General features: G+C 36.6%; 1 protein-coding gene across 5 annotated transcripts in view; it reads right to left on the bottom strand.

Moving 5' to 3' along the window:
- Positions 1-20,698, bottom strand: part of ZNF385D (zinc finger protein 385D) — a 239,533-nt gene that overhangs the window by 45,812 nt on the left and 173,023 nt on the right. For all 5 annotated transcript variants that reach the window (XR_012847739.1, XM_075827208.1, XM_075827209.1 and 2 more), the window contains one exon: positions 10,932-11,094. Coding sequence is in view for 4 of the 5 variants with exons in the window: in XM_075827208.1 (XP_075683323.1) it covers positions 10,932-11,094 (163 nt within the window). In the remaining variant the exon portion in view is untranslated. The remainder of the gene's footprint in view (positions 1-10,931; positions 11,095-20,698) is intronic.

Here is a 20,698-nt window from a genome sequence, read left to right as displayed (position 1 = left end):
ATCGGGTCAATGTTTTTAAAAAACATTAAATTAACTGGTTGACGACACATGACATGTATGGTCATTATTATGATCATACACATCATGCTGATCGCACAGGCACAGCAAGTGTGCCAATGTGTTCAAGAGCGGGTCAATGGCTGGAGAAACTGCTGATCTCTGCTGTTAACCCCTTGAATGTTGCAATCAAAGCTGTCACATCTTACTTCAGCAGAGCAGAAAGCTAAGACTGGCATGTGAAATGGCAATCTTGGTAAATCTGCCCTATAGTGTATGTGAAAACACAGTAGACCGATGCAGAGAAAATTGCTTCTGCCTTTTCTTCAGTGTCAGTCTCCAACTGCTGGGCATCCGACATTCGGCAGCATGATCTCTCAGGCAGCTCAATTAAACCTGTGCCGTAAATATACATGGGCATGGGTTTGAAGACCAGGAACGCCTGCCATAAAATTATGGCGGGCGGTCCTTAAGCAGTTTAGATATATAGTATGAACATAGGTGATTCACTAACATAAATGTGTAATCACTATGAATCATAACAAAAAAAGTATCAAATGATCATAGACAGTGTATTTGTACTGGGTTTTTCTGTTTTTATATAAATAAAATATGAATAAATCAATCATTGTGTAATGATAATTTTTGCAACTATTTAATTACATTATTTTTAAGTAATCTAAAATCATACCTATCATACTTATTGATATAAGGGCAGGTAAAACACCAGTTCCCAGCAGGATGCAGACAAGCCACAATGTTATATGAGGGAGTTCCTACAGGTTCAATACAGTGATGAACAGCCACTCTCACACCTATCATTCATGAGTGGGGTGACAGTGTATTATTATCATTGCACACAGATAAGGCTTCTATAAGGTGCCAATCACACGGATATGTGTAATGCAACATGCTGGCAAGCAGCCTATTATGATGTTTTCTCACATTCCAGATGCTGGCTGTAAAATGTAATGCCAATTGAAGATACTGTACAGCACGTCCTATCAGTGCTCATTAGTTCTATTCACAAGGAGCACAGGGGAATGATCGTAAATGAATGTTTGTAGGAGCGCGCATTTGCTCGATCTTTGGCCCATGTGAAATGGTCATTAGTCATGCCCATACTATTAGATCAGATGAGCTGTCCATCACCTTCTAAGGGTATGTGCACACGGTAGCAGGCTTTTACGTCTGAAAAGACAGACTGTTTTCAGAAGAAAACAGCTGCCTCGTTTCAGACGTAAATGCTCCTCCTCGCATTTTGCGAGGCTTCTCTGACAGCCGTAAATTTTGAGCTGTGCTTCATTGAGTTCAATGAAGAACGGCTCAAATTACATCTGAAAGAAGTGTCCTGCACTTCTTTTGACGAGGCTGTATTTTTACGCGTCGTCGTTTGACAGCTGTTAAACGACGACGCGTAAATGACAGGTTGTCTGCACAGTACGTCGGCAAACCCATTCAAATGAATGGGCAGATGTTTGCCGACGTATTGTAGCCCTATTTTCAGACGTAAAACGAGGCATAATACGCCTCGTTTACGTCTGAAAATAGGTCGTGTGAACCCAGCCTAAGTGTACCATTCAAAGCACTGACACTCCATTCTCCCTCAAAATCAAGGCCAGTCTGCATCCTACATAAATAATAAACATGATAAACATAAGGTATTAATTGGTATTTTTGGCAAAATATGAAAAGGCATTTTCAAAATATATACAGTGATAAACAAAAGAGCCTAAGGGCACATTCAGACGTGGTGGAAATTTACCGCTGCAGATTTTGCCGCAATTTGCATACTTGACAGTTTATTCAGACATGGCGGATTTCGCAGTGGACTTTAAAGTGCAAAGGCTGAAATCCGCAGTGAAAATCTGCTGCTTCTCCGCAACAGACTGTGCATGCTGCAGAATGTAGATTCTGCATCGCAAGCCGGTTTACACACTGTTATTTTCCCAAACATCTGCAATAAGTTACCTATAAAGCAATAGAAACCAAAGAAAAAAAAAGTCTTATGCGAATTTCCACTGGGCCTGTCCGCAGCGGAATTCTGGAGCAAATCCGCCACACCTGAACGTGCCCAAAAGCTCAAATTGGATAAACAATTACTTGGTGTACTGCGTTCAATATACATCTACATCCGCCTAAGGAGCGATTGTGATTTTTTTTCTTCAACGGTATGCACAGGCTTTAAGAAAACTTACATTATTAAATGACGAAGGAAGTTTGTCCCTAGATTTTCTACAATATAACCATTACTCTTTTTAATGCCTAATTCTACCTCCAATTGAATAAATGCTAAGTGACTGTGTTCAACAAACAATTTGGCGTTTTCCTTAGGGATATGGAAAGGATTGTGTTTACTTTGTTATAACTGCATTATGTGCTGTGTGAAAACAGGATATTCTAAATGAATCTGGTGATCTGAGGACACTTAAGTAACTTTTTAAATAATTTACTCTACCGTGTTAGCTAGAATTAAGGGATTACTGGAACTGCCTAAATTGTAGAACACAGATGGATATAGTAAATCAGGATAAAAGACAAAAAAGGAGAAAGAAAGGATTATTATAACATAAATCTAGCACTAGGATATTGGCAAGCCTAGCTGCATTCATATATACAGCACATGAATGATCTCAGAGAAAATCTCAGAGGTTCAATGGGTCGGTGTCTTTTTTTAATTCTGGGAATCAGTGAGTGCCCCAAATTATGGACTTCCACCAATGTAACCTGCTGATATGTCTTACCTCTTTATAAAGTACAATAATATAGATTTCTCATTAAAGGACATGTACACTCTTGAATGTTTTTTATGTTTTTAAGCAGCTTTTAAGCACATTTTTTGATACAGATTGAATTAGGCCCTGTTCACACAGAGTATTTTGACAAGTTTTTTGGCGCTGAAACCGCACCACAAAACTCGTCAAAAACCGTTCGAAAATGCCTTCCATTGATTTCAATGGGAGGCGGAGGCGGTTTTCTCCTGCGAGTGGTAAAACCATCTCGCGGGAAAAAGAAGGGGCATGCCCTATCTTCGCGCGGTTACGCCTCTGATCTCCCATTGACATCAATGGGAGGCAGAGAAAGCGTATTTCGCTGAGTTTTTTGCCCGTAGCACTCAATGGGTGCGAGCGAAAAACGCTGTGAAAATCGCGGCAAACGGCGTGCAGTAAGGTCAAAATCTGCCTCAAAATCCCAAACGAAATTTTGAGGCAGAATTTTCCTCCTGCAAAAAACTCTGTGTGAACACAACCTAAAATTCATTTAGAAAAGTACTTAAAAACGAAACAAACATTTATTTATTTTTAGAAAAATCCATTCAAAGGTGTACATAGCCTTTAAAGATATGGCTCCACAGTGATATTTAAATGCCTGAGAGTCGAGGTACAATCCTGGCATTACCATTACTGGTTTGGACCTTTATATTTCTCTGTAAGGCCATGTTCAGACGTGGCAAAATGTTTCCGCTGAAAATGTTGCTGCAGATTCTTTGCGAATTTGCAGCAACATTTTCATATTTGATAGGTAATTCAAACGTTGTGGATATCACAGCAGACTTTCTGCAGATTTCAGCCTTTGCAATGCAAAGGCTGAAATCTGCAGTGAAATTCCGCTTCTCAGCAACATAATGAGCATGCTGCGGAGGGAAAATTCTGCACCACAGCCTAAATTCCGCACAGTTATTTGCCGCAACGTCTGAACTAAGTTTCCTAAAAATGTATATTAACAAATGTAAAAAACGACTGCTGCAAACTTTCATTGTGGACTGTCCGCAGCGGAATACAACAGCAATTCTGCCACGTCTGAATGTGCCCTTAAAGAGGCTCTGCCACCACATTATAAGTGCCCTATCTTGTACATAATGTGATCGGCGCTGTAATGTAGATTACAGCAGTGTTTTTTATTTAGAAAAATTATAATTTTTGACAGAGTTATGACCTATTTTAGCTTTATGCTAATGACTTTCTTAATAGACAACTGGGCGTGTTTTACTTTTTGACCAAGTGGGCGTTGTGGAGAGAAGTGTATGACGCCGACCAATCAGACACTTCTCTCCATTCATTTACACAGCACATAGTGATCTAGCTAAATCACTATGTGCAGCCACATACACACACATTAACGTTACTCAAGTATCCTGACAGTGAATAGACATCACTACCAGCCAGGACGTGATTTCTATTCAGAATCCTGACACTTCGCTAACGTTTGTGTGAGATTTACAGCAAGGCAAGCTTTAGCATAAAGCTAAAATAGGTCATAACTCAAAAATGATTGTTTTTCTAAATAAAAAACACTGCTGTAATCTACATTACAGCGCCGATCACGTTATGTACAAGATAGGGCATTTATAATGTGGTGACAGAGCCTCTTTAAGGGAAAAATGTGTGACTTGCGACAATTTTTTGTAATTTTTGTATAGTGAAACATTGACGTCGCTTGCAAGTAATCCTGTGATTTTAGTGCAATTTACAGGCATTTAAAAGTCTATGACCACATCTACTTTGACTTTATTAATTGATCAAATATCCAATCCCATATTAACAATAACTTAAGAATCTCATTTTACAAATATTACCATGTGACACAGTTGAATTCAGGTCACGGGTCACAGCCATAAAGCCATTTGAATAGGAGATCTGAACGTGTGCAAAAAAAGAGGGGAAGGAATGGAACTAATATCAGATCAGGATAAGTACACTCTGTCAATATTGGATTTCTTAACCTGTAGTCTTAGTCATTTTAGGCTGCAACATTTCCATTTTGAGTGGTAAGCGGGAAAAAGGGAATTGTTTCTAAATGGAAAGGTTACCACAGCAACAGCAAATTATTATGCAAGTAGTATGAATAGAAAGGTTTATGCTACTGTAAATCTCTCAGTAAATTCCATTATTCCTGATATTACTTTAATCATTGCCCATGTACAGATGAAGAATTTTCTGTTTTTGCATTAGGAAGATTCCAACATTTTGAAATACGTTCTTCTGCAGGCAGATAATGAAGAACTGTATATGCTGGTATTAGAAATGACAGTATTTGTTTTAGGACAGCAATGCCTCGGAGCCCTCATACTTGGACAAACCAAGGGAAACATCAGCAAATAATTCCAAAAAGATAGAGTTTTTCTAAATAGGTTACTTTATTTACATAGTCGTATGTCATATATTCATTTGGAGAAGGACTATATTCAGCAGACCACAATCACAAAGCATCAGTAGCATCAACAGCAGCGGAATGACCTATTTGCCATGATTTGTGAAAGTAATGATTTTAAGTAAAAAAAAATACACTTGTTTTACAAATAGAGTCTTTTGGGACGGTGTCCAAAGGAAAAACTCACTTTTGCTTAGAGAAAAGTAAACCCTGACTATAGAGCACTACAGAGTCAAACATTATATTGGTCAGAAGATAAAATGACTGCTTGCTGTGTGCCCATTACCAGTGGCGTAGCTATAGGGGGTGCAGAGGTAGCTGACATTGGTGTCTGAGGAGGCTCTTGGCCACATAAGACACCAGTAACATAAATGGCAAATGGTAGGTTGGGGGCCCTGTTGCAAATTCTGAATTGGAGCCTAGGAGATTTAAGTTAAGCCTCTGCACTCCAATTTTGATTTATATGCTATATTTAATAGACCATGATGTTTTTAACTCCCCCTCGCCTATTTTGGACCAAAGTGTGCATCAACTTTTTTAATTTTTTCATCTACACGTTGCCGACACCAATAACTTTTTAATTTTACCGTCAAAGTAGCCATATAAGGGCTTGTTTATTGTAGGGCAAGATGTATTTTTATTGCCACCATTTTGGGGTACATATAATTTATTATAAAAGTTCAGCGTGAGGCAAAACATGAAATAATAACTTTATTTTGTAGTTTGCCTCGATTATAGCGATATCAATGAATACCTTTTTTTTATATTTTTCTTATTTTGCAAGTAAAAACACTTTTTTTAAAAGATTTTTTGTGTGTCGAGGCATTCAAAGACCCCCTAACATTTTTATTTTTCTATCAACAGAGCTCTATGGGTACGTGGTTTTTACAGGGCAAGATGTAATTTTCATTTCGAACATTTTCATTGATATTTTTTTTTATCAATTTATATTTTGTTTTTTTGTGAGACGGGATGATAAAAAAACGCAATTATTGCTTTGTCTTTTTTTCACATTGTGAAAGGGTATTACAAATGCGGCGATACCAAATAATTATAGTTTTAGTCCTACTATGGGATTTGAACATCTAACCTTCTAATCGCTCATATAATACAATATAATATGTGTCAGTGCGGCTGCGATTATAACCCATAGTTTAGGAAGCCCCCTCCTTCTGTCTAACCACGTAGATACCTCGGTCAGCATTGACCGCTGCATCTAAGGGTTAAAATGGCTGAGATCAGAGTTTCTCCGATGACCGCCTGTTAGAGCAGGGTGTCGGCAGTATATCACAGTATATCACAGCTGACACCCGAAAGTGATGGCGCTAGCTTAGCTCCTTTGCTGACGCCATTACAGTGCCATAATGGTACGGTGGCTCTTGTTCACTAACTGTGAGCCGTGACTTACTATTATGGCGCAGGGCGGGAAGGGGTTAAGATTACTATTGTTTTTACAAAGACAATCATAGAATATCGATACATTGATTCTTATCTAATTTGGATACTGCGTTCTAGGGGCTTTCAACTTTTGACAATCCCTACTTCCTAGAATGGTCCCTTGACAATATGCAGATCACAAAGTGTCCCTCTGCTGGGACCCCCAACGATCAGCTGTAAACTTTGAGGAAACCTGCCAGTAAGTGTTTTATTTCCCTGCAGCGCTATCACAGGACAAATTAAGAATTACACAGGGCCCATTCATATCAATGGGTTCTTTGTGTACTGCAGGACAGGACAGGTCCTCCATAGGGAGAGCTACTCTTTGTAACCGCTCTCAACTCTGGTCAATAGATGAGAATCCTTAACAATGGACCCCTTCTCTATTAACTCAGAATTCCCCAATAGGGTATATGAAAATGTTTTTTCAAAACTGCACAAGTCCTTTAAGCTAAACAACATTGGAGATCTGCAGTAATCATAGTAAACCTTTCTATGTTACATATATTCAGCAACTGACCTGAGCCTCAATCTATGTATAATGTAGTATACTATACTAGACTGTACTATACTGTACTGAATTGCTATACTATACAGCATTATACTTCACTGCATAATACAGTAATATACTATTTTGTACTGTACTTTGCTGCACTTAAATTTACTATACAAAAAGTTACTATGCTATTCTATACTGTTCTGTTCCATACTGCATTATGCAGAAATGTACTATACTGTATTGTACTGCAATAATATACTATTATACGTATGTACACTATACAATACTGTGTTGTACAGTAGTACTAATTATATTGCAATAAGTTATGCCATACTATACCAAAATATACTGTGCAAGATAATACCATACTATAGTGTACTACTCTAAATTTGTATTATACTATACTATACTATACTATACTACACTGTTTTATACATTACAGTGCTACACTGTACGAAAAACTGTACTGTACTATACTATATGATACGGCACTATATAATACGATACTGTACTGGACTATAATATACTGTATTATGTTGTACTGTACTATGCACTAAATGTTATACTTTGCTATACAATATTTTACTGAACTATACAACTGTGCTAAACAGTACTATACCATACTGTACTATACTGTATTATAGAATAATACAATGTACTATACTATGCTCTCTTGTATTATGCAGTAAAATACTATACTGTCTTATATAGTACTATAATAAACTTCAGATTAGTAAGAAATGTATGTAAATATATACAGGAAACCCAGCACTTATAGGAAAACTCCACTTGTACAACATTTTTAAAGTTAAAACTTTAAAAAAATAAAATTATCTTTGCAAATGCAGACTTCATGCTAAAACAGCTCCCATGTCTATGTCCCCTCGATCAGACACGTGCTCTGACAGTTCAGTGTTAGGGCATGACCACACGTGGCGGATTTCCTCCGCAACTGTCCGCATCAATGCCGCACAGAATCTGCGTTGCAGATTCTGCTGCGGATCTGCACAAAATGTGCAGTAAATTGATGCGGACTAGCTGCTGCGGACTGCGGGAAAAGTGCTTCCCTTCTCTCTATCAGGGCAGGATAGAGAGAAGGGACAGCACTTTCCCTTGTGAAAGTCAAAGAAATTCATACTTACCGCCCGTTGTCTTGGTGACGCGTCCCTCCTTCGGCATCCAGCCCGATCTCCCTGGATGACGCGGCAGTCCATGTGACCGCTGCAGCCTGTTATTAGCCTGTGATTGGCTGCAGCCGTCACTTAGACTGAAACGTCATCCTGGGAGGCCGGACTGGAGACAGAAGCAGGGAGTTCTCGGTAAGTATGAACTTCATTTTTTTTTACAGATAGATGTATATTGGGATCGGTAGTCACTGTCCCGGGTGCAGAAACAGTTACTGCCGATCGCTTAACTCTTTCAGCACCCTCGACAGTGACTATTTACAGACGTCTCCTAGCAACGCTCCCGTCATTACGGGAGCCCCATTGACTTCCTCAGTCTGGCTGTAGACCTAGAAATACATAGGTCCAGCCAGAATTAAGAAATGTCAAGTTAAAAAAGCAAGACGGATCCGCAGCACACATAACATGTGCATGACAGCTGCGGACTTCATTGCGGAACTTAGAATCTCCATTGAAGTCAATGGAGAAATTCCGCCATGAGTCCGCCACTGCTCCGCAACAGACAGAGCATGCTGCGGACACCAAATTCCGCTCCGCAGCCTATGCTCCGCAGCGGAATTTTACGCCTCGTCTAAACGAACACTGCTAAATTAAAGTGTAAGTCAATGGACAAACGGCTCCGCTGCGGATTAACGCTGCGGAGTGTCCGCAGCGGAATTTAAGTGAAATTCCGCCACGTGTGAACCCAGCCTAATAGGAACACTGGACCAGATGACACCCAATCTGAAACCAGCTTTTTTGTTTTTGTTTTTCGGGCAATTAAAGAAATCTACCATAACTGGTTTCTACGAGGTCCAAGGTCCCTAGGATAATACTGGGCAATCATAGGACTGAAGGGTCTTGTCGCCATAGAATATATTCTTAAAGAGGGCCAGCAACTTCAACCTCTGATTACTTGACATAAAAATAATAATACATTTTATGATAAAAAAAATTCTATCATTTTTAAAATACACTGCACTTCACAGCTTTAAAATAGATAATTTGATAGTTATCCTTAATATGCAATGAAAACAATACTTTTAAAAATACATATTGATGACTATAATGCAATGCTTAAAAAAAATTGTAAAATAAAGGCATATATGTCTAAAAAGTGTCCATTTTCAGTTTCTGTTTGTAGAAATGGTGCAAATTCTATCAACCATGTGTCATTTTGATAGAAATGTCACCAAAGTAATTTGGTACAAGTACTGTGTTATTGACATACACCCACCATCACATTTTTTATCTAATCCCAGTCATGGCTAAAGAAGATGCTGCAAAAATTGCAAAAAAACAACTGATTTGTTTGAACAAGGCCTTCGAATGTTCGTTTTGCTTTTAGTGTGGGACAATTTTTGCGTTAGAAAACAATAAGGCCAGATTCATATAGAGCAGAATGGTGCCGTGTTTTATGCAAGCTAGGTGTGGATCCACAAGAGAATTTTTTTTATGGTTTTGGCCACAAAAAACATCAAAGCTGTTTAAAGAAAAAAACTAAAACCTGCACTGTGTGAATCTGGCCTTTAACAATGCATGACTGCTCAGAGCTGTTCTTGAAAATGTTGTGTATTTTACATACACATTGCACCATTTATGTATTAATTAGAACTGTTGGTCGATGTAGATGCTAAAAAGCTATGGACAACTCTTGTGTTTATATAATACACACATAACATGTCTGTACCAATTCTCAGGGGGTCATACACAGAAAATATAGGGTCCCATAAGAAAACTTATAATGGGCCCACTCCCACTGAGAGCTTTGACAAGTTTACAAATTTTTTAAGGTAATGTTCACTTTTCAGTTTTTTCATGTATTAACACCAGATAATTGGCATAAATACATTGCTAAATCTAGCTCCTAAATTTCTGAATATCCTGCATCCCTCTACACAGTACATGAAAAAAATGGCTGCCTGCAGCCACCTCTAGGGGGAGCTCAGTGCATATGAATTTATACAACTACTATTGAACTCAAGCAGAAGTTGTTTGGAGCCGGGCCCTATAGCAACGGCGTGGTCTGCCTCTATGCTGTGTATGGCACTGACAATTTTTATATATGACACCCAATGTGTTAATGTGATACATTTAAAGCAGATCTGTTACTCTATTTGGAGCATAGAATAGAGAGGGGATGCTGAGCTTTGGAATATATCGTTTTAAGGATATGATTCAGTATTATTATGTAAAAAGTTGTGTAATTGCTGAAATCCTTTGAGTCTTGCCCAAACGGAGGGATAGACGGCTCTCTCTGTAAACAGTAAAAGCTGTCAATCACTCTATGTGGGTGGGATAAGAAGGACTCACAGACAACACTTAAATAGCATTTTACATGGAAATACTGAATCAAATCATAGAAAAATCTAAACCCAGGGCTCTTCCCCTCTATCATATGATCTAATAGGATAGAATAGCAAAAATGACAGATCAACGTTAATACAAATTAATATGTCTCTTCAAAAATGTTCCCTTAACAAACATCTTCAAAATTTATGAACATTGTAAAACAAATCATTACAGGGAAAATGAAGAAAGAAATGTAAATGAATACAATAGGCACATAACCAGATAGTTAAACAATCAACAACCAACCAACCAACCAAACAAACAAACAAACAAACAAACAAACAAACAAACAAACAAACAAACAAACAAACAAACGGAGATTATAGCTTAACCTGTTTTCTCAATGCTGCCATTGATGGTATTAGTAGGGATGGAATTGAAGATAGTCTTTGCGATGTCCTTGGTTGCAACAGATTTCTGCTTAATTTTCATGGCTTCCAGTGCTTTGAGCTTCTTGGCATGTTTAGTGCCTTTGTAGTGGGCCACAGCCTGGTTCTATAAAAGAGAACAAAATGAACCATGCAATCAGGCTAATTTCTAAACTTGCAAATGCTGTATTATTACAAATACAGAAAAACTTTTATTACTTGGTACCATGCAATATTTATGCAGAAGATCACAAAATTCACTGTATCATCATCATCATCATAAGTTCTGTCTCCCTTAAAAAGCAGAAAGATATCACTGAAATTGTTCACTTATAGAAATGTATATTAAACAATTGGTTTAGTTTTTTATAGTATATATAATACATAAAGTATATATCACTTTAAGTCCAATATATTTAATATAAAATGTCATGTATAGTGTTTAATCATTTAAAGGGAACCTGTCATGTGAAACATACTGTTTAATCTGTAAGCAGCATGCTATAGAGTGAGAAGAGCTGAGATGATTGATATATAGTTGTTTGCAAAAAGATTCAGTATAACTTGTAATTTTTTCCTATAAATTCCTGCTAACTCTGTACTAGAGTCCAGTGGGTGGTCTCCACCATTGATTGACAGCCTTCCCTGTATGAGTTTGAATACAGACAAAGCTGGCAATCACTGAGTAGGACCACCCACTGGACATTCAAGCCCAGAGCTAGCTGGGATTTACATTAATAAATGACAGGTTATCCTGAATCTTTTCGCACAAAACTACGTATCAATCTTCTCAGCTCCTTCTGTTGTATAACATGATGTCCACAGATTAAACTGCATGTTTTATGTGACAGGTTTAAATCAGGAGGCTAGACTGATATTAAAATATACTGTAACTATGTCAAAGAAATACATAAATAAGTATTTCAAAACCATGGTTACTCTGAATAATATTTAATTTGAGTAAACATATCACTAGGACATACCCCTTCAAAGAAGGGCATCTATGAGGTACAAGCTAGAGGGTGCATTCATATAGTCCACTGTTGTTCTGGTGGTATCTAGCATATGCTTTATGTTAAGAAAGCCTTAAAGGTAATCCTAATTATTAAAAATTCATCATAAACAATCATCAATAACCATTATGTTTATGGTACTGAAATGATTGGTGCCAACTGATGAAAATTTGAAAAGGTTCAGGGATGCACAAATACAATATTCCACAGCAGTTGGAACAAGTATTCCATAGCTGCAATTCTTTCAATGTATGTCCATTTACCAAGAAGCATCCCATAAGTAAAATATATCAGAATATTGACTCATAACCGGTGTTCCCTACTATGGCCTACATATATGATACATGCCATTTTGGCCAATAACCAGCGTCAAGAGGGCTCAAAAAGAGGTGGCAAAAGAATTTGGAACAGGGGCGTAACAAGCAAAACTGTTAAAAAATGTAAAAGGGGTAACACTACATCAACCACCTTTAGATACTCTGTCCTCTGTCTTTTTCTAATTTTCTTAGTCTCATTGATCTGCATTCAATTTTTAATGCTTTCTTTCACTACTTCATCACTAACTGTACCGCACCTCTGAGTAAAGGTGGGCCGCCCTCCTTGGCTATTATGCCCCATAGCAGCTGCAATGCAGGACATAACAGTCTATAAGCAACCAAGAGTTGCATGTAAAATATAGCAGGTACCCTTATTGAAAGAAAACTGGATGGTAATTAAACACAATTAAGATTAACATAAATTAAATTATTGCACATTTTACAGATTAAAGAAACACAAACTGATAAACAAAGCAGGTTCAGTCATTGCAAATGTCAAAGATCTCCAAAAGAACAAATTTTTGCATAAAGCAGGTGACTTAATGTCCTCAAGAGCAGCAATTTCATGCATTAATAATGCTGCCCATGTAAAAGCCTTTTTTATATTATTATTATTATTATTATTATTATTATTATTATTATTATTATTATTATATGGTCAAGACCATTATTATTATCATCATCATCATCATCATCATCCGGTCAAGACCATTATCAACATCATTATCATCTGGTCAAAACTATCATCAATATCATTATCATTTGGTCAAAACTATAAACAATATCATTATTATCAGGTGAGGCCATCATTATCATCTGGTCAAAACTATAAACAATATCATTATCATCTGGTCAAAGCTATAAACAATATCATTATCATCTGGTCAAAGCTATAAACAATATCATTATCATCTGGTCAAAACTATAATCAATATCATTATCATCTGGTCAAGACTATAATCAATATCATTATCATCTGGTCAAAACTATAATCAACATTATCATCATCTGGACAAGACCATCATTATCATCTGGTCAAGACTATAATCAGTATCATTATCATCTGGTCAAAACTATAATCAACATTATCATCATCTGGACAAGACCATCATTATCATCTGGTCAAGACCAACATCAACATCCATCATTATCATCTGGTCAAAACTGTAATCGTCAAGACTCATCAATATTGTTATCATCTGGTCAAGACTCATCAATATTGTTATCATCTGGTCAAGACTCATCAATATTGTTATCATCTGGTCAAGACTCATCAATATTGTTATCATCTGGTCAAGACTCATCAATATTGTTATCATCTGGTCAAGACTCATCAATATTGTTATCATCTGGTCAAGACTCATCAATACTGCTATCATCTGGTCAAGGCCATGATCAACTGCATCATCACCTGATCAGGAAAATCATCATCATTATCATCTGGTTATCTTTGTAGGAATTAGTGATGGTAGAATCAATTCACCAGGTACAACATTTGTAGTGAATCAAAATAGCATTTTGGAGAATAAATGAAAATAAACATTTTTAAGGAATATTCTCGTTCAGCAAATAAAAGTTAGTTATTGAAAAAAAAAAAAGCTAATACTAATTTCTAATATACTTTATATGAATTGCTGGCAGTATTTACATATCTCTGCATGTAGGAATTGAATAGAAACCTTTTTAGCTCCAAAGGATGAAAATCTGTCCTAGTCACCTGATCACACAGGCGCATGGCTTTTTATGGTGCCGTTATGGGGAACTCTGACTTGTAATGAGACCTGAACTTATGACCAGGACAGATTATCATCCTCTGGAAGTAATAATGAAGATTTAATGACTACATGCAGAATCTTAAAAACCGTGAGGAATTTATAAACAAAGTATATTTGCATGTTGCACAAAATTTCATTATTCAATAAATAAGCTTTAACTGCAGAAACCAGGAAACCTCTTGTACTTAGCTCTAGTAGAAATATATTCATTTATTTATAGTATCAAGACAACAGTGCTGAAAAGTTGGATTAATCAGTGATAAAACCACATTTGACTTATGGAACACACAAAAACATGAGCGAAGCGATTCTAAACAAATCATATTCATTCCAAATTACTCTGGCTCCTGCAAAATTCTAAACTTTTGAGGTTCGCAGAACATGAATCGGCAAAGTGGTCGCCGTTTGACAGGTTAGAAAAAAGAAGAAGAGGGCAGAGGAGATAAGGAATACCATACTTATTTGGTCTCCCATAGCGATGCAACCCTGGTGGCCTCCTGAGTTGATGTCATTTTGTCCCATTTGACCGCTGCAGCCTGTGATTGGCTGCTGCGGTCACATGGGACAAAATTAGGTCATCTCAGGAGGTCACCAGGGGTGCTCACAGCAGAGGTCACATGGGACAAAACAACGTCATCTTAGGAGGCTGACAGGTATGCATCGCCACAGGAGATCAGGGGAGATGAGTATGCTATTTTTTTTATTTTAGGGGTGGAATCGAAAGTGCTCCGATTGCCCTGTTTGACTCTTTGATGTCTTCTAGCACTGTCTCCAACTTGGATTCAATCCTAGAAGACATCAGAGTCAGACAGGGAAAACGGGGCACTTGCAATTTGTGGCACATTCATTCGGACCGAATCGAGTTGGACAGCCAATTCACTCGTCGCTAAACAGAGACAACATGACTGCAGTCATTTTTTTGTGTGATTCCTCCATCTGCTCTAATTGATGTCTGCATTTGTCAACCAAATAACTGGTCTCAGTTACCGTGGAGTCTAGTCTGATCCCAGATCTAACTGTCGTGGTCTCAAACAATAATTCAGATATGGGCCTCGAAGGCTCCACCCAAGTAGCCAGAAAAAGTTACAGAAGATGGCTCCTAGTCATGGGCTAAGTTGGTAAGTTGGGAGAATTATGGGGATAGGAAAATATACATATTTTTTGGTAATATGGATAGGGGGGTTCGTTAGATTGGTGAAGGGGAGTTTTTGTGGAGGATTAAAGAAGTACAGAAAAATTATCTAGTAATTAGGATATGATGGGTTGAAAAAGACCCAAAAAACCCTCCACTAACTGAGTGTGAATTACATCATTGCCTTCTTAGAACAGAACATATTTAGGACTCAAAGCAAGGAATTTTTGGGCAGAGCCAAGCAAATCATTCTCTTAAGCAACTGTGGCTAACTTACCATCCAGAAATGATGGTGTTTGCCAAGAAACAGTTTTCATAGACATTTAGACCATCTTGCTTATTACTGTACCAGTGCTCAGCAAAGCAGGATATAAATACCCAAGCTCCATAGTGTACAGCTTGGGGAGTAACCAGAATGGATACCCAATATGGTGTTTTGAGATGAAAATCTCTCCGTTGACATACAAAATTACCTTTAATAAACAGATAATTTGCAAATTATTGTTTTCATCATAAATCCCCAAAACAATTATATTCCTAATTTTAAACAAACAGACAGATTAGGGCGGGCTTAATCTATGATACACTCGATGCATATTTGGACAGAGCTGAACAAAGGAATTAATTATTAGGCTTCGCCCCCCAAAACATAAACGTTGATGTTTTCAGGATTGGAAATGAAAGGCTGTGAATTGTATGGCTACTCCCGTTAACCATAAATGAGGCATAAATCTCCTTTTTTGGGGCTATTGTAATGAAATAATCTCATGCAAATACCTTCTGTTTTAAGAAGGCAATAATACCAAGTACATTTCCACAAATACTATTTTTAGACACTTTATCTTAGGTGTTATAAATAATTAAATAAAACCATCTTTTTTTTTGCAGCAAAATCTGTTTGTGTTATCCCTATTTATGAGATGTAAATGACAGCTAGTGAATTAGAGCAAGACAAGAACTCACTTGCATAGTAAGCAAGCTCATCATTAATCATGTCCTACATATATCTTATACTGAATGAATCTGTATTCATTATTTCCAAACTGTAATCAAAATGTAATCTATCAGTCTTTTGCCCAAATTAATGTAAATTGTTTTAAGCAAGCATCAACAGCAAGTTGATTACCATTTTCGGCTGTGATGCAAAGTGATAGTTATATTATGCTATGTCCCATTGTCTAAGTGATTGGAGAATTAAGAGACATTTATACTCACTAATAATTCATCACTCATTCCAATACAATTTACATAGAATTTCAGCGAAAGAGAACAAGCAACATTTTTTTCTGAAAAATGTTGACCATGTTTTATGATTTAAATCAAGTTTAGAAAAATAAGCTCAGGTTGGAAAAGAGTCAATAGACTGACATAGACTAGAAAACTGGCCCCTCTCCCTGAGACCACGGAGTGACAGGCAAGATGCTTGCACACTTACATTTGTGTACAGGGTTGCTGTCCTGCTTGTTCTAGGCCTCTGACTGTACAATAAAGAAGTCCTTAAATCCCCCGCTCCCTAATGATAATGGGATTACACTGCTGACCCTGTCCCAGTCTACACAAAAAAGCTGAACGTAAGATACAGAAAACAGAATCTATCATACTATCATACTATCTATCAAACAAAATTATTTTAATAATATATAATTTTCTGATGATACATTTCTTTAAAGAACTAGGCAGATAAACTGTTGAGGAGCCTTGCAATGCTGGGTCCCAACCCTGTGTGAGCTGTAATGGTCAAGAAATGGCTGAAATAATTATTAGCAACTTAACAGACTAGTGACCTAAAAAATTCAAAATGTAGTCAATTGGTTAGATAACCAAAAATGCAATAACTTTATACCTTAAAGGGGCTTTTCAAGATTAAAAATAATAATAAATTGGAAGAATATGTAATAAAATAATAATAAAATAATAAAATATAATAATAATAAAAAAAACACATTACTCACTTAAATCCCCCATTGCTCCAGCGCCGATGCTCCTCTGGTTCCCGCCGGTCTTTGTTTACATGGCAGAAGTGGTGAGGTGCAGGACCAGCTATCGCTGGCCGCAGTGGTGATATCAGTAAGAATGGCACATGACCACTGTGGCCAACGATTGGCTGCAAAGTTCACATACAGGTATTTCATGTCATCCCTGCTGCTATGTAAACAAGGACTGGCTGGGGCCACAGGGGCATTGGCACTTGAGTGACTGATCAGGTGCATAGTGTGTATTTTCTTATTTAATTACATATTTTGCTGCTAGATATTTTGTATTTTTTTGCTCATCATGCTACGACTTTATTCTTGTTCCCTTTGTCTAATATTATATTTTGTTTTACATATTAAAATTCATTCTTTGTGATTAATATGCAATAATATGGGACATCTGGATGTGGGCAAATACTTTACCAAAATACTGTCATATGATAACCCATTTTAAGTATGTCTGCACTCAATTTTATAGTAACTAAATCTATGTACACTGTTTTAGTAATGGAAATACTATTCAATACTTTCCTAGGAACAGGGCCCAATTTTCTTTTAATCATATGATTTTGTGCAAAACCTGGAACTAGAAAAAATTTGGATAATTTTTCTTGGAATTTTTATTGCATGACTGTTTACATTACATGCATAGGTATAATATACATTTCATTTTTATTGTTCACAATACATTCTCTCTATTTTAATAACTTTCTAGTAGAACTATTTGGCTTTAGTTTGATCCAGAGGAATTTCTTTTTTCTTCAAAACTGTGGCCATATTTGTATGGCTAATAAACAATTTATTTGGCTTACATAACAGCCAGATGACATCAGCAACATGATGGTTACACATCATTTGCAAAGTATAAGCTATGAACAGGGCTGCACTGTAACAGGCATTAACCAGCCTGGCAGTGGATTTTAGTCAATTTATCATTGTCTGTTGCTTCAGTTGCTTAGCAGCTGTGATGCTTTTGGGGTACTCCAAATAAAGAAGCAATTTGGTCATTTTCATTGGAGCAAACAGTCCATAACTGACATCTTCCACTTGTGCTCATGTAAGGATAACAGAAAATCTCAACAATTTTATTTGTTATTCTAATGCATATACAAAGACTTGGTCAAGGTCTAAAATATGGAAAATATGATGGTTCTTCAGCAGTTATGGAATTATAATGCACAGCAAATACATTTACAGCACCCATTCATATGTATATACTATGTACTGTACTTTTAACTATTTATGCTGAGAGCAATATATTTATTAGACATTTTATAATTTTGTTTGCTTGGATTGTCATCTCTAATTACATTTTGATTGGTGGTACATAAAATATTGGTAAAAAAAAGCAATATTTTATGAGAAAATTCCAGGGCAAGCCTTAGTCCGCGGTATGGCACTGTACTACGAAAGTGTTTTAACCTAGAAGCAATCCTTCCAGATCAACCAATAAAAAAATCCATATGCCTTTGTATGAAATTTGAGACATACAGAGGGACAGTATGGCCTCATAAGCTTCTATGGTAGTCGTATTATGGATTTTTAAAAAGAAAATAAACACTAAATATAGGCCCTTGAGGGTTTTAAAAAATATATTTATATCTAGGTAGACTAAGCCTGATCTACGCCATCCTCCCATGGACTGTTCTAGAGCAGGGCTTCATAAACTTTTTCTACTGGGGCTTCACTAGCAAGAAAATGGAGATGCCTGTGCCTGACCACCAATGGTTGAAGCTCATGCCAATTTTAAAACTATTACTCAATTTACTTTTAATTGTTTCCTGAACCCAGTATAACCTTTAAATAAGCATAAAACCAGTCAATTATATTGCAAAACTACAAATGGCTGTGGCCAGAGAAAAACCTGTGCAGCTTAAGATCACTTTGTTTACATTTTCTCCCCAGCTGCACCTCACCAATAACTAAGGGGCACCTCAATGGTGAGGGTGCCTCAGTGATGAGGGCGCCTCACATTTTGAAAAGGACTGATCTAGACTATAGAAGTGATCCAGACTTATATCCATAAAAGACAATAAATAAATCACTATAATATGACATGCAGTAAGGATTCTATTTTGAATTCATTCTACACACACATTGTTCAATACACAAAGATGATATGAGTCTTCTAAATCTCCTTGTTCTCTTCAAAATACATCAATCATACCTTTGGTGGAGCAAACAGGGAAGGGTAAATCATTGCCAATACAATGGATAGCTGCCAAAAGCAAAAGGAATTTTAATATGCTATTGACTGTAACAGTCTTTTTTTGGAGTACATCATTTATCTGGTTTGCAAGCTTTAGTTTTTATCCAGCCAAAACTGTTGCATTTTATATTTAACCCCTTGTCTTATACTTCATACATCTTTTCAGCCTCTATTATTATGGACCAAGAGTGATCCCATAGGCTAATCTGACTATAGCCCATGCTATACTGAACTCTTCTTCAGAACCACCAACGGCGGACGCTACATTGGGTGAATATGTTCACAAGTTCAAAGTTAATCTGACATGTTGGATTTTTTTCAGTCATGTTGGGTGCAGTTATTTGTAATAATTCGAAAGTCATTTGTGCTAACCACCAGAGGTGCTACTTAAATTTTTACTATCAATATAAAACCAGCCCAGGTAAAAGATCATGGCAGAGATCGATCTGATAAATTTGATAATGTATTGTTTAACTTATAACATTGTCATCAAAAGTGACAACCTTCATAGACCAACTGTGAGCAAGTTGTTACGGTTGTCTGGAACCTCTAGCATATGGCAAGCTTTAGAGTATGTCATAGATGACCTACGTAATTCAAAGTGATATTTTCAACAGATTGTCTTAAAAAAAGGTAAATTTGTCAGAGTATATTTTTAACTTTATCCAGATGATCCTGATACACTGTGTATTTGGAGGGGGAGTCTCAATATTTTAACCATTCTAACCTCAATAGGTAGACTATGAAGGAAAAACAAAATAAAAAAATAAAACTATTTTAAAAATCCCGATTTAATGTTTATCTTCTAACAGGCCAGACTAATAAGAAAACAAATTATCATTCATTTAATCTTTTTAGATTTATGAAAAAATAGTTTACAAACTTTTTAGAGATCCTTAGGAATGAAAATTGTGAGGAGGAAAATTGTAATTATTGTAAGAATCTATTTTAGTAACAGTTGTCATAGAAACAAAAATATATGAATTATGCAATCAGGCAGAAAGTTGATTTTTCTTGTCACTCCAGCATTTTACCTTAGAAATAATTTTCAACAGGATATTTTGTACATAATGCACAAAGTATTACTTCCCCTGTGAAATCATCAAATCCAAATCATTTCAGAATCTAGTTTCAGTTATGAGATACAAATACTGTCAGAGTAATGTGTGACAAGTATTATTACCATTATTAGTATTATTATTAATAACAATAATAATAATATTAACATAGATACACATTTATGTTATGGAGCATTTCCAGTGATCGGCAAACAACATTATGTTGACACTATGTGTCATAGGAACTACAACAA

This window comes from Rhinoderma darwinii, chromosome 5 (genome assembly GCF_050947455.1).
Source record: "Rhinoderma darwinii isolate aRhiDar2 chromosome 5, aRhiDar2.hap1, whole genome shotgun sequence".
Lineage (NCBI taxonomy): Eukaryota > Metazoa > Chordata > Amphibia > Anura > Rhinodermatidae > Rhinoderma > Rhinoderma darwinii.
The sequence above is the reverse complement of the archived record's forward strand: the minus strand, read 5'-3'. Positions and strand labels throughout refer to the sequence as shown.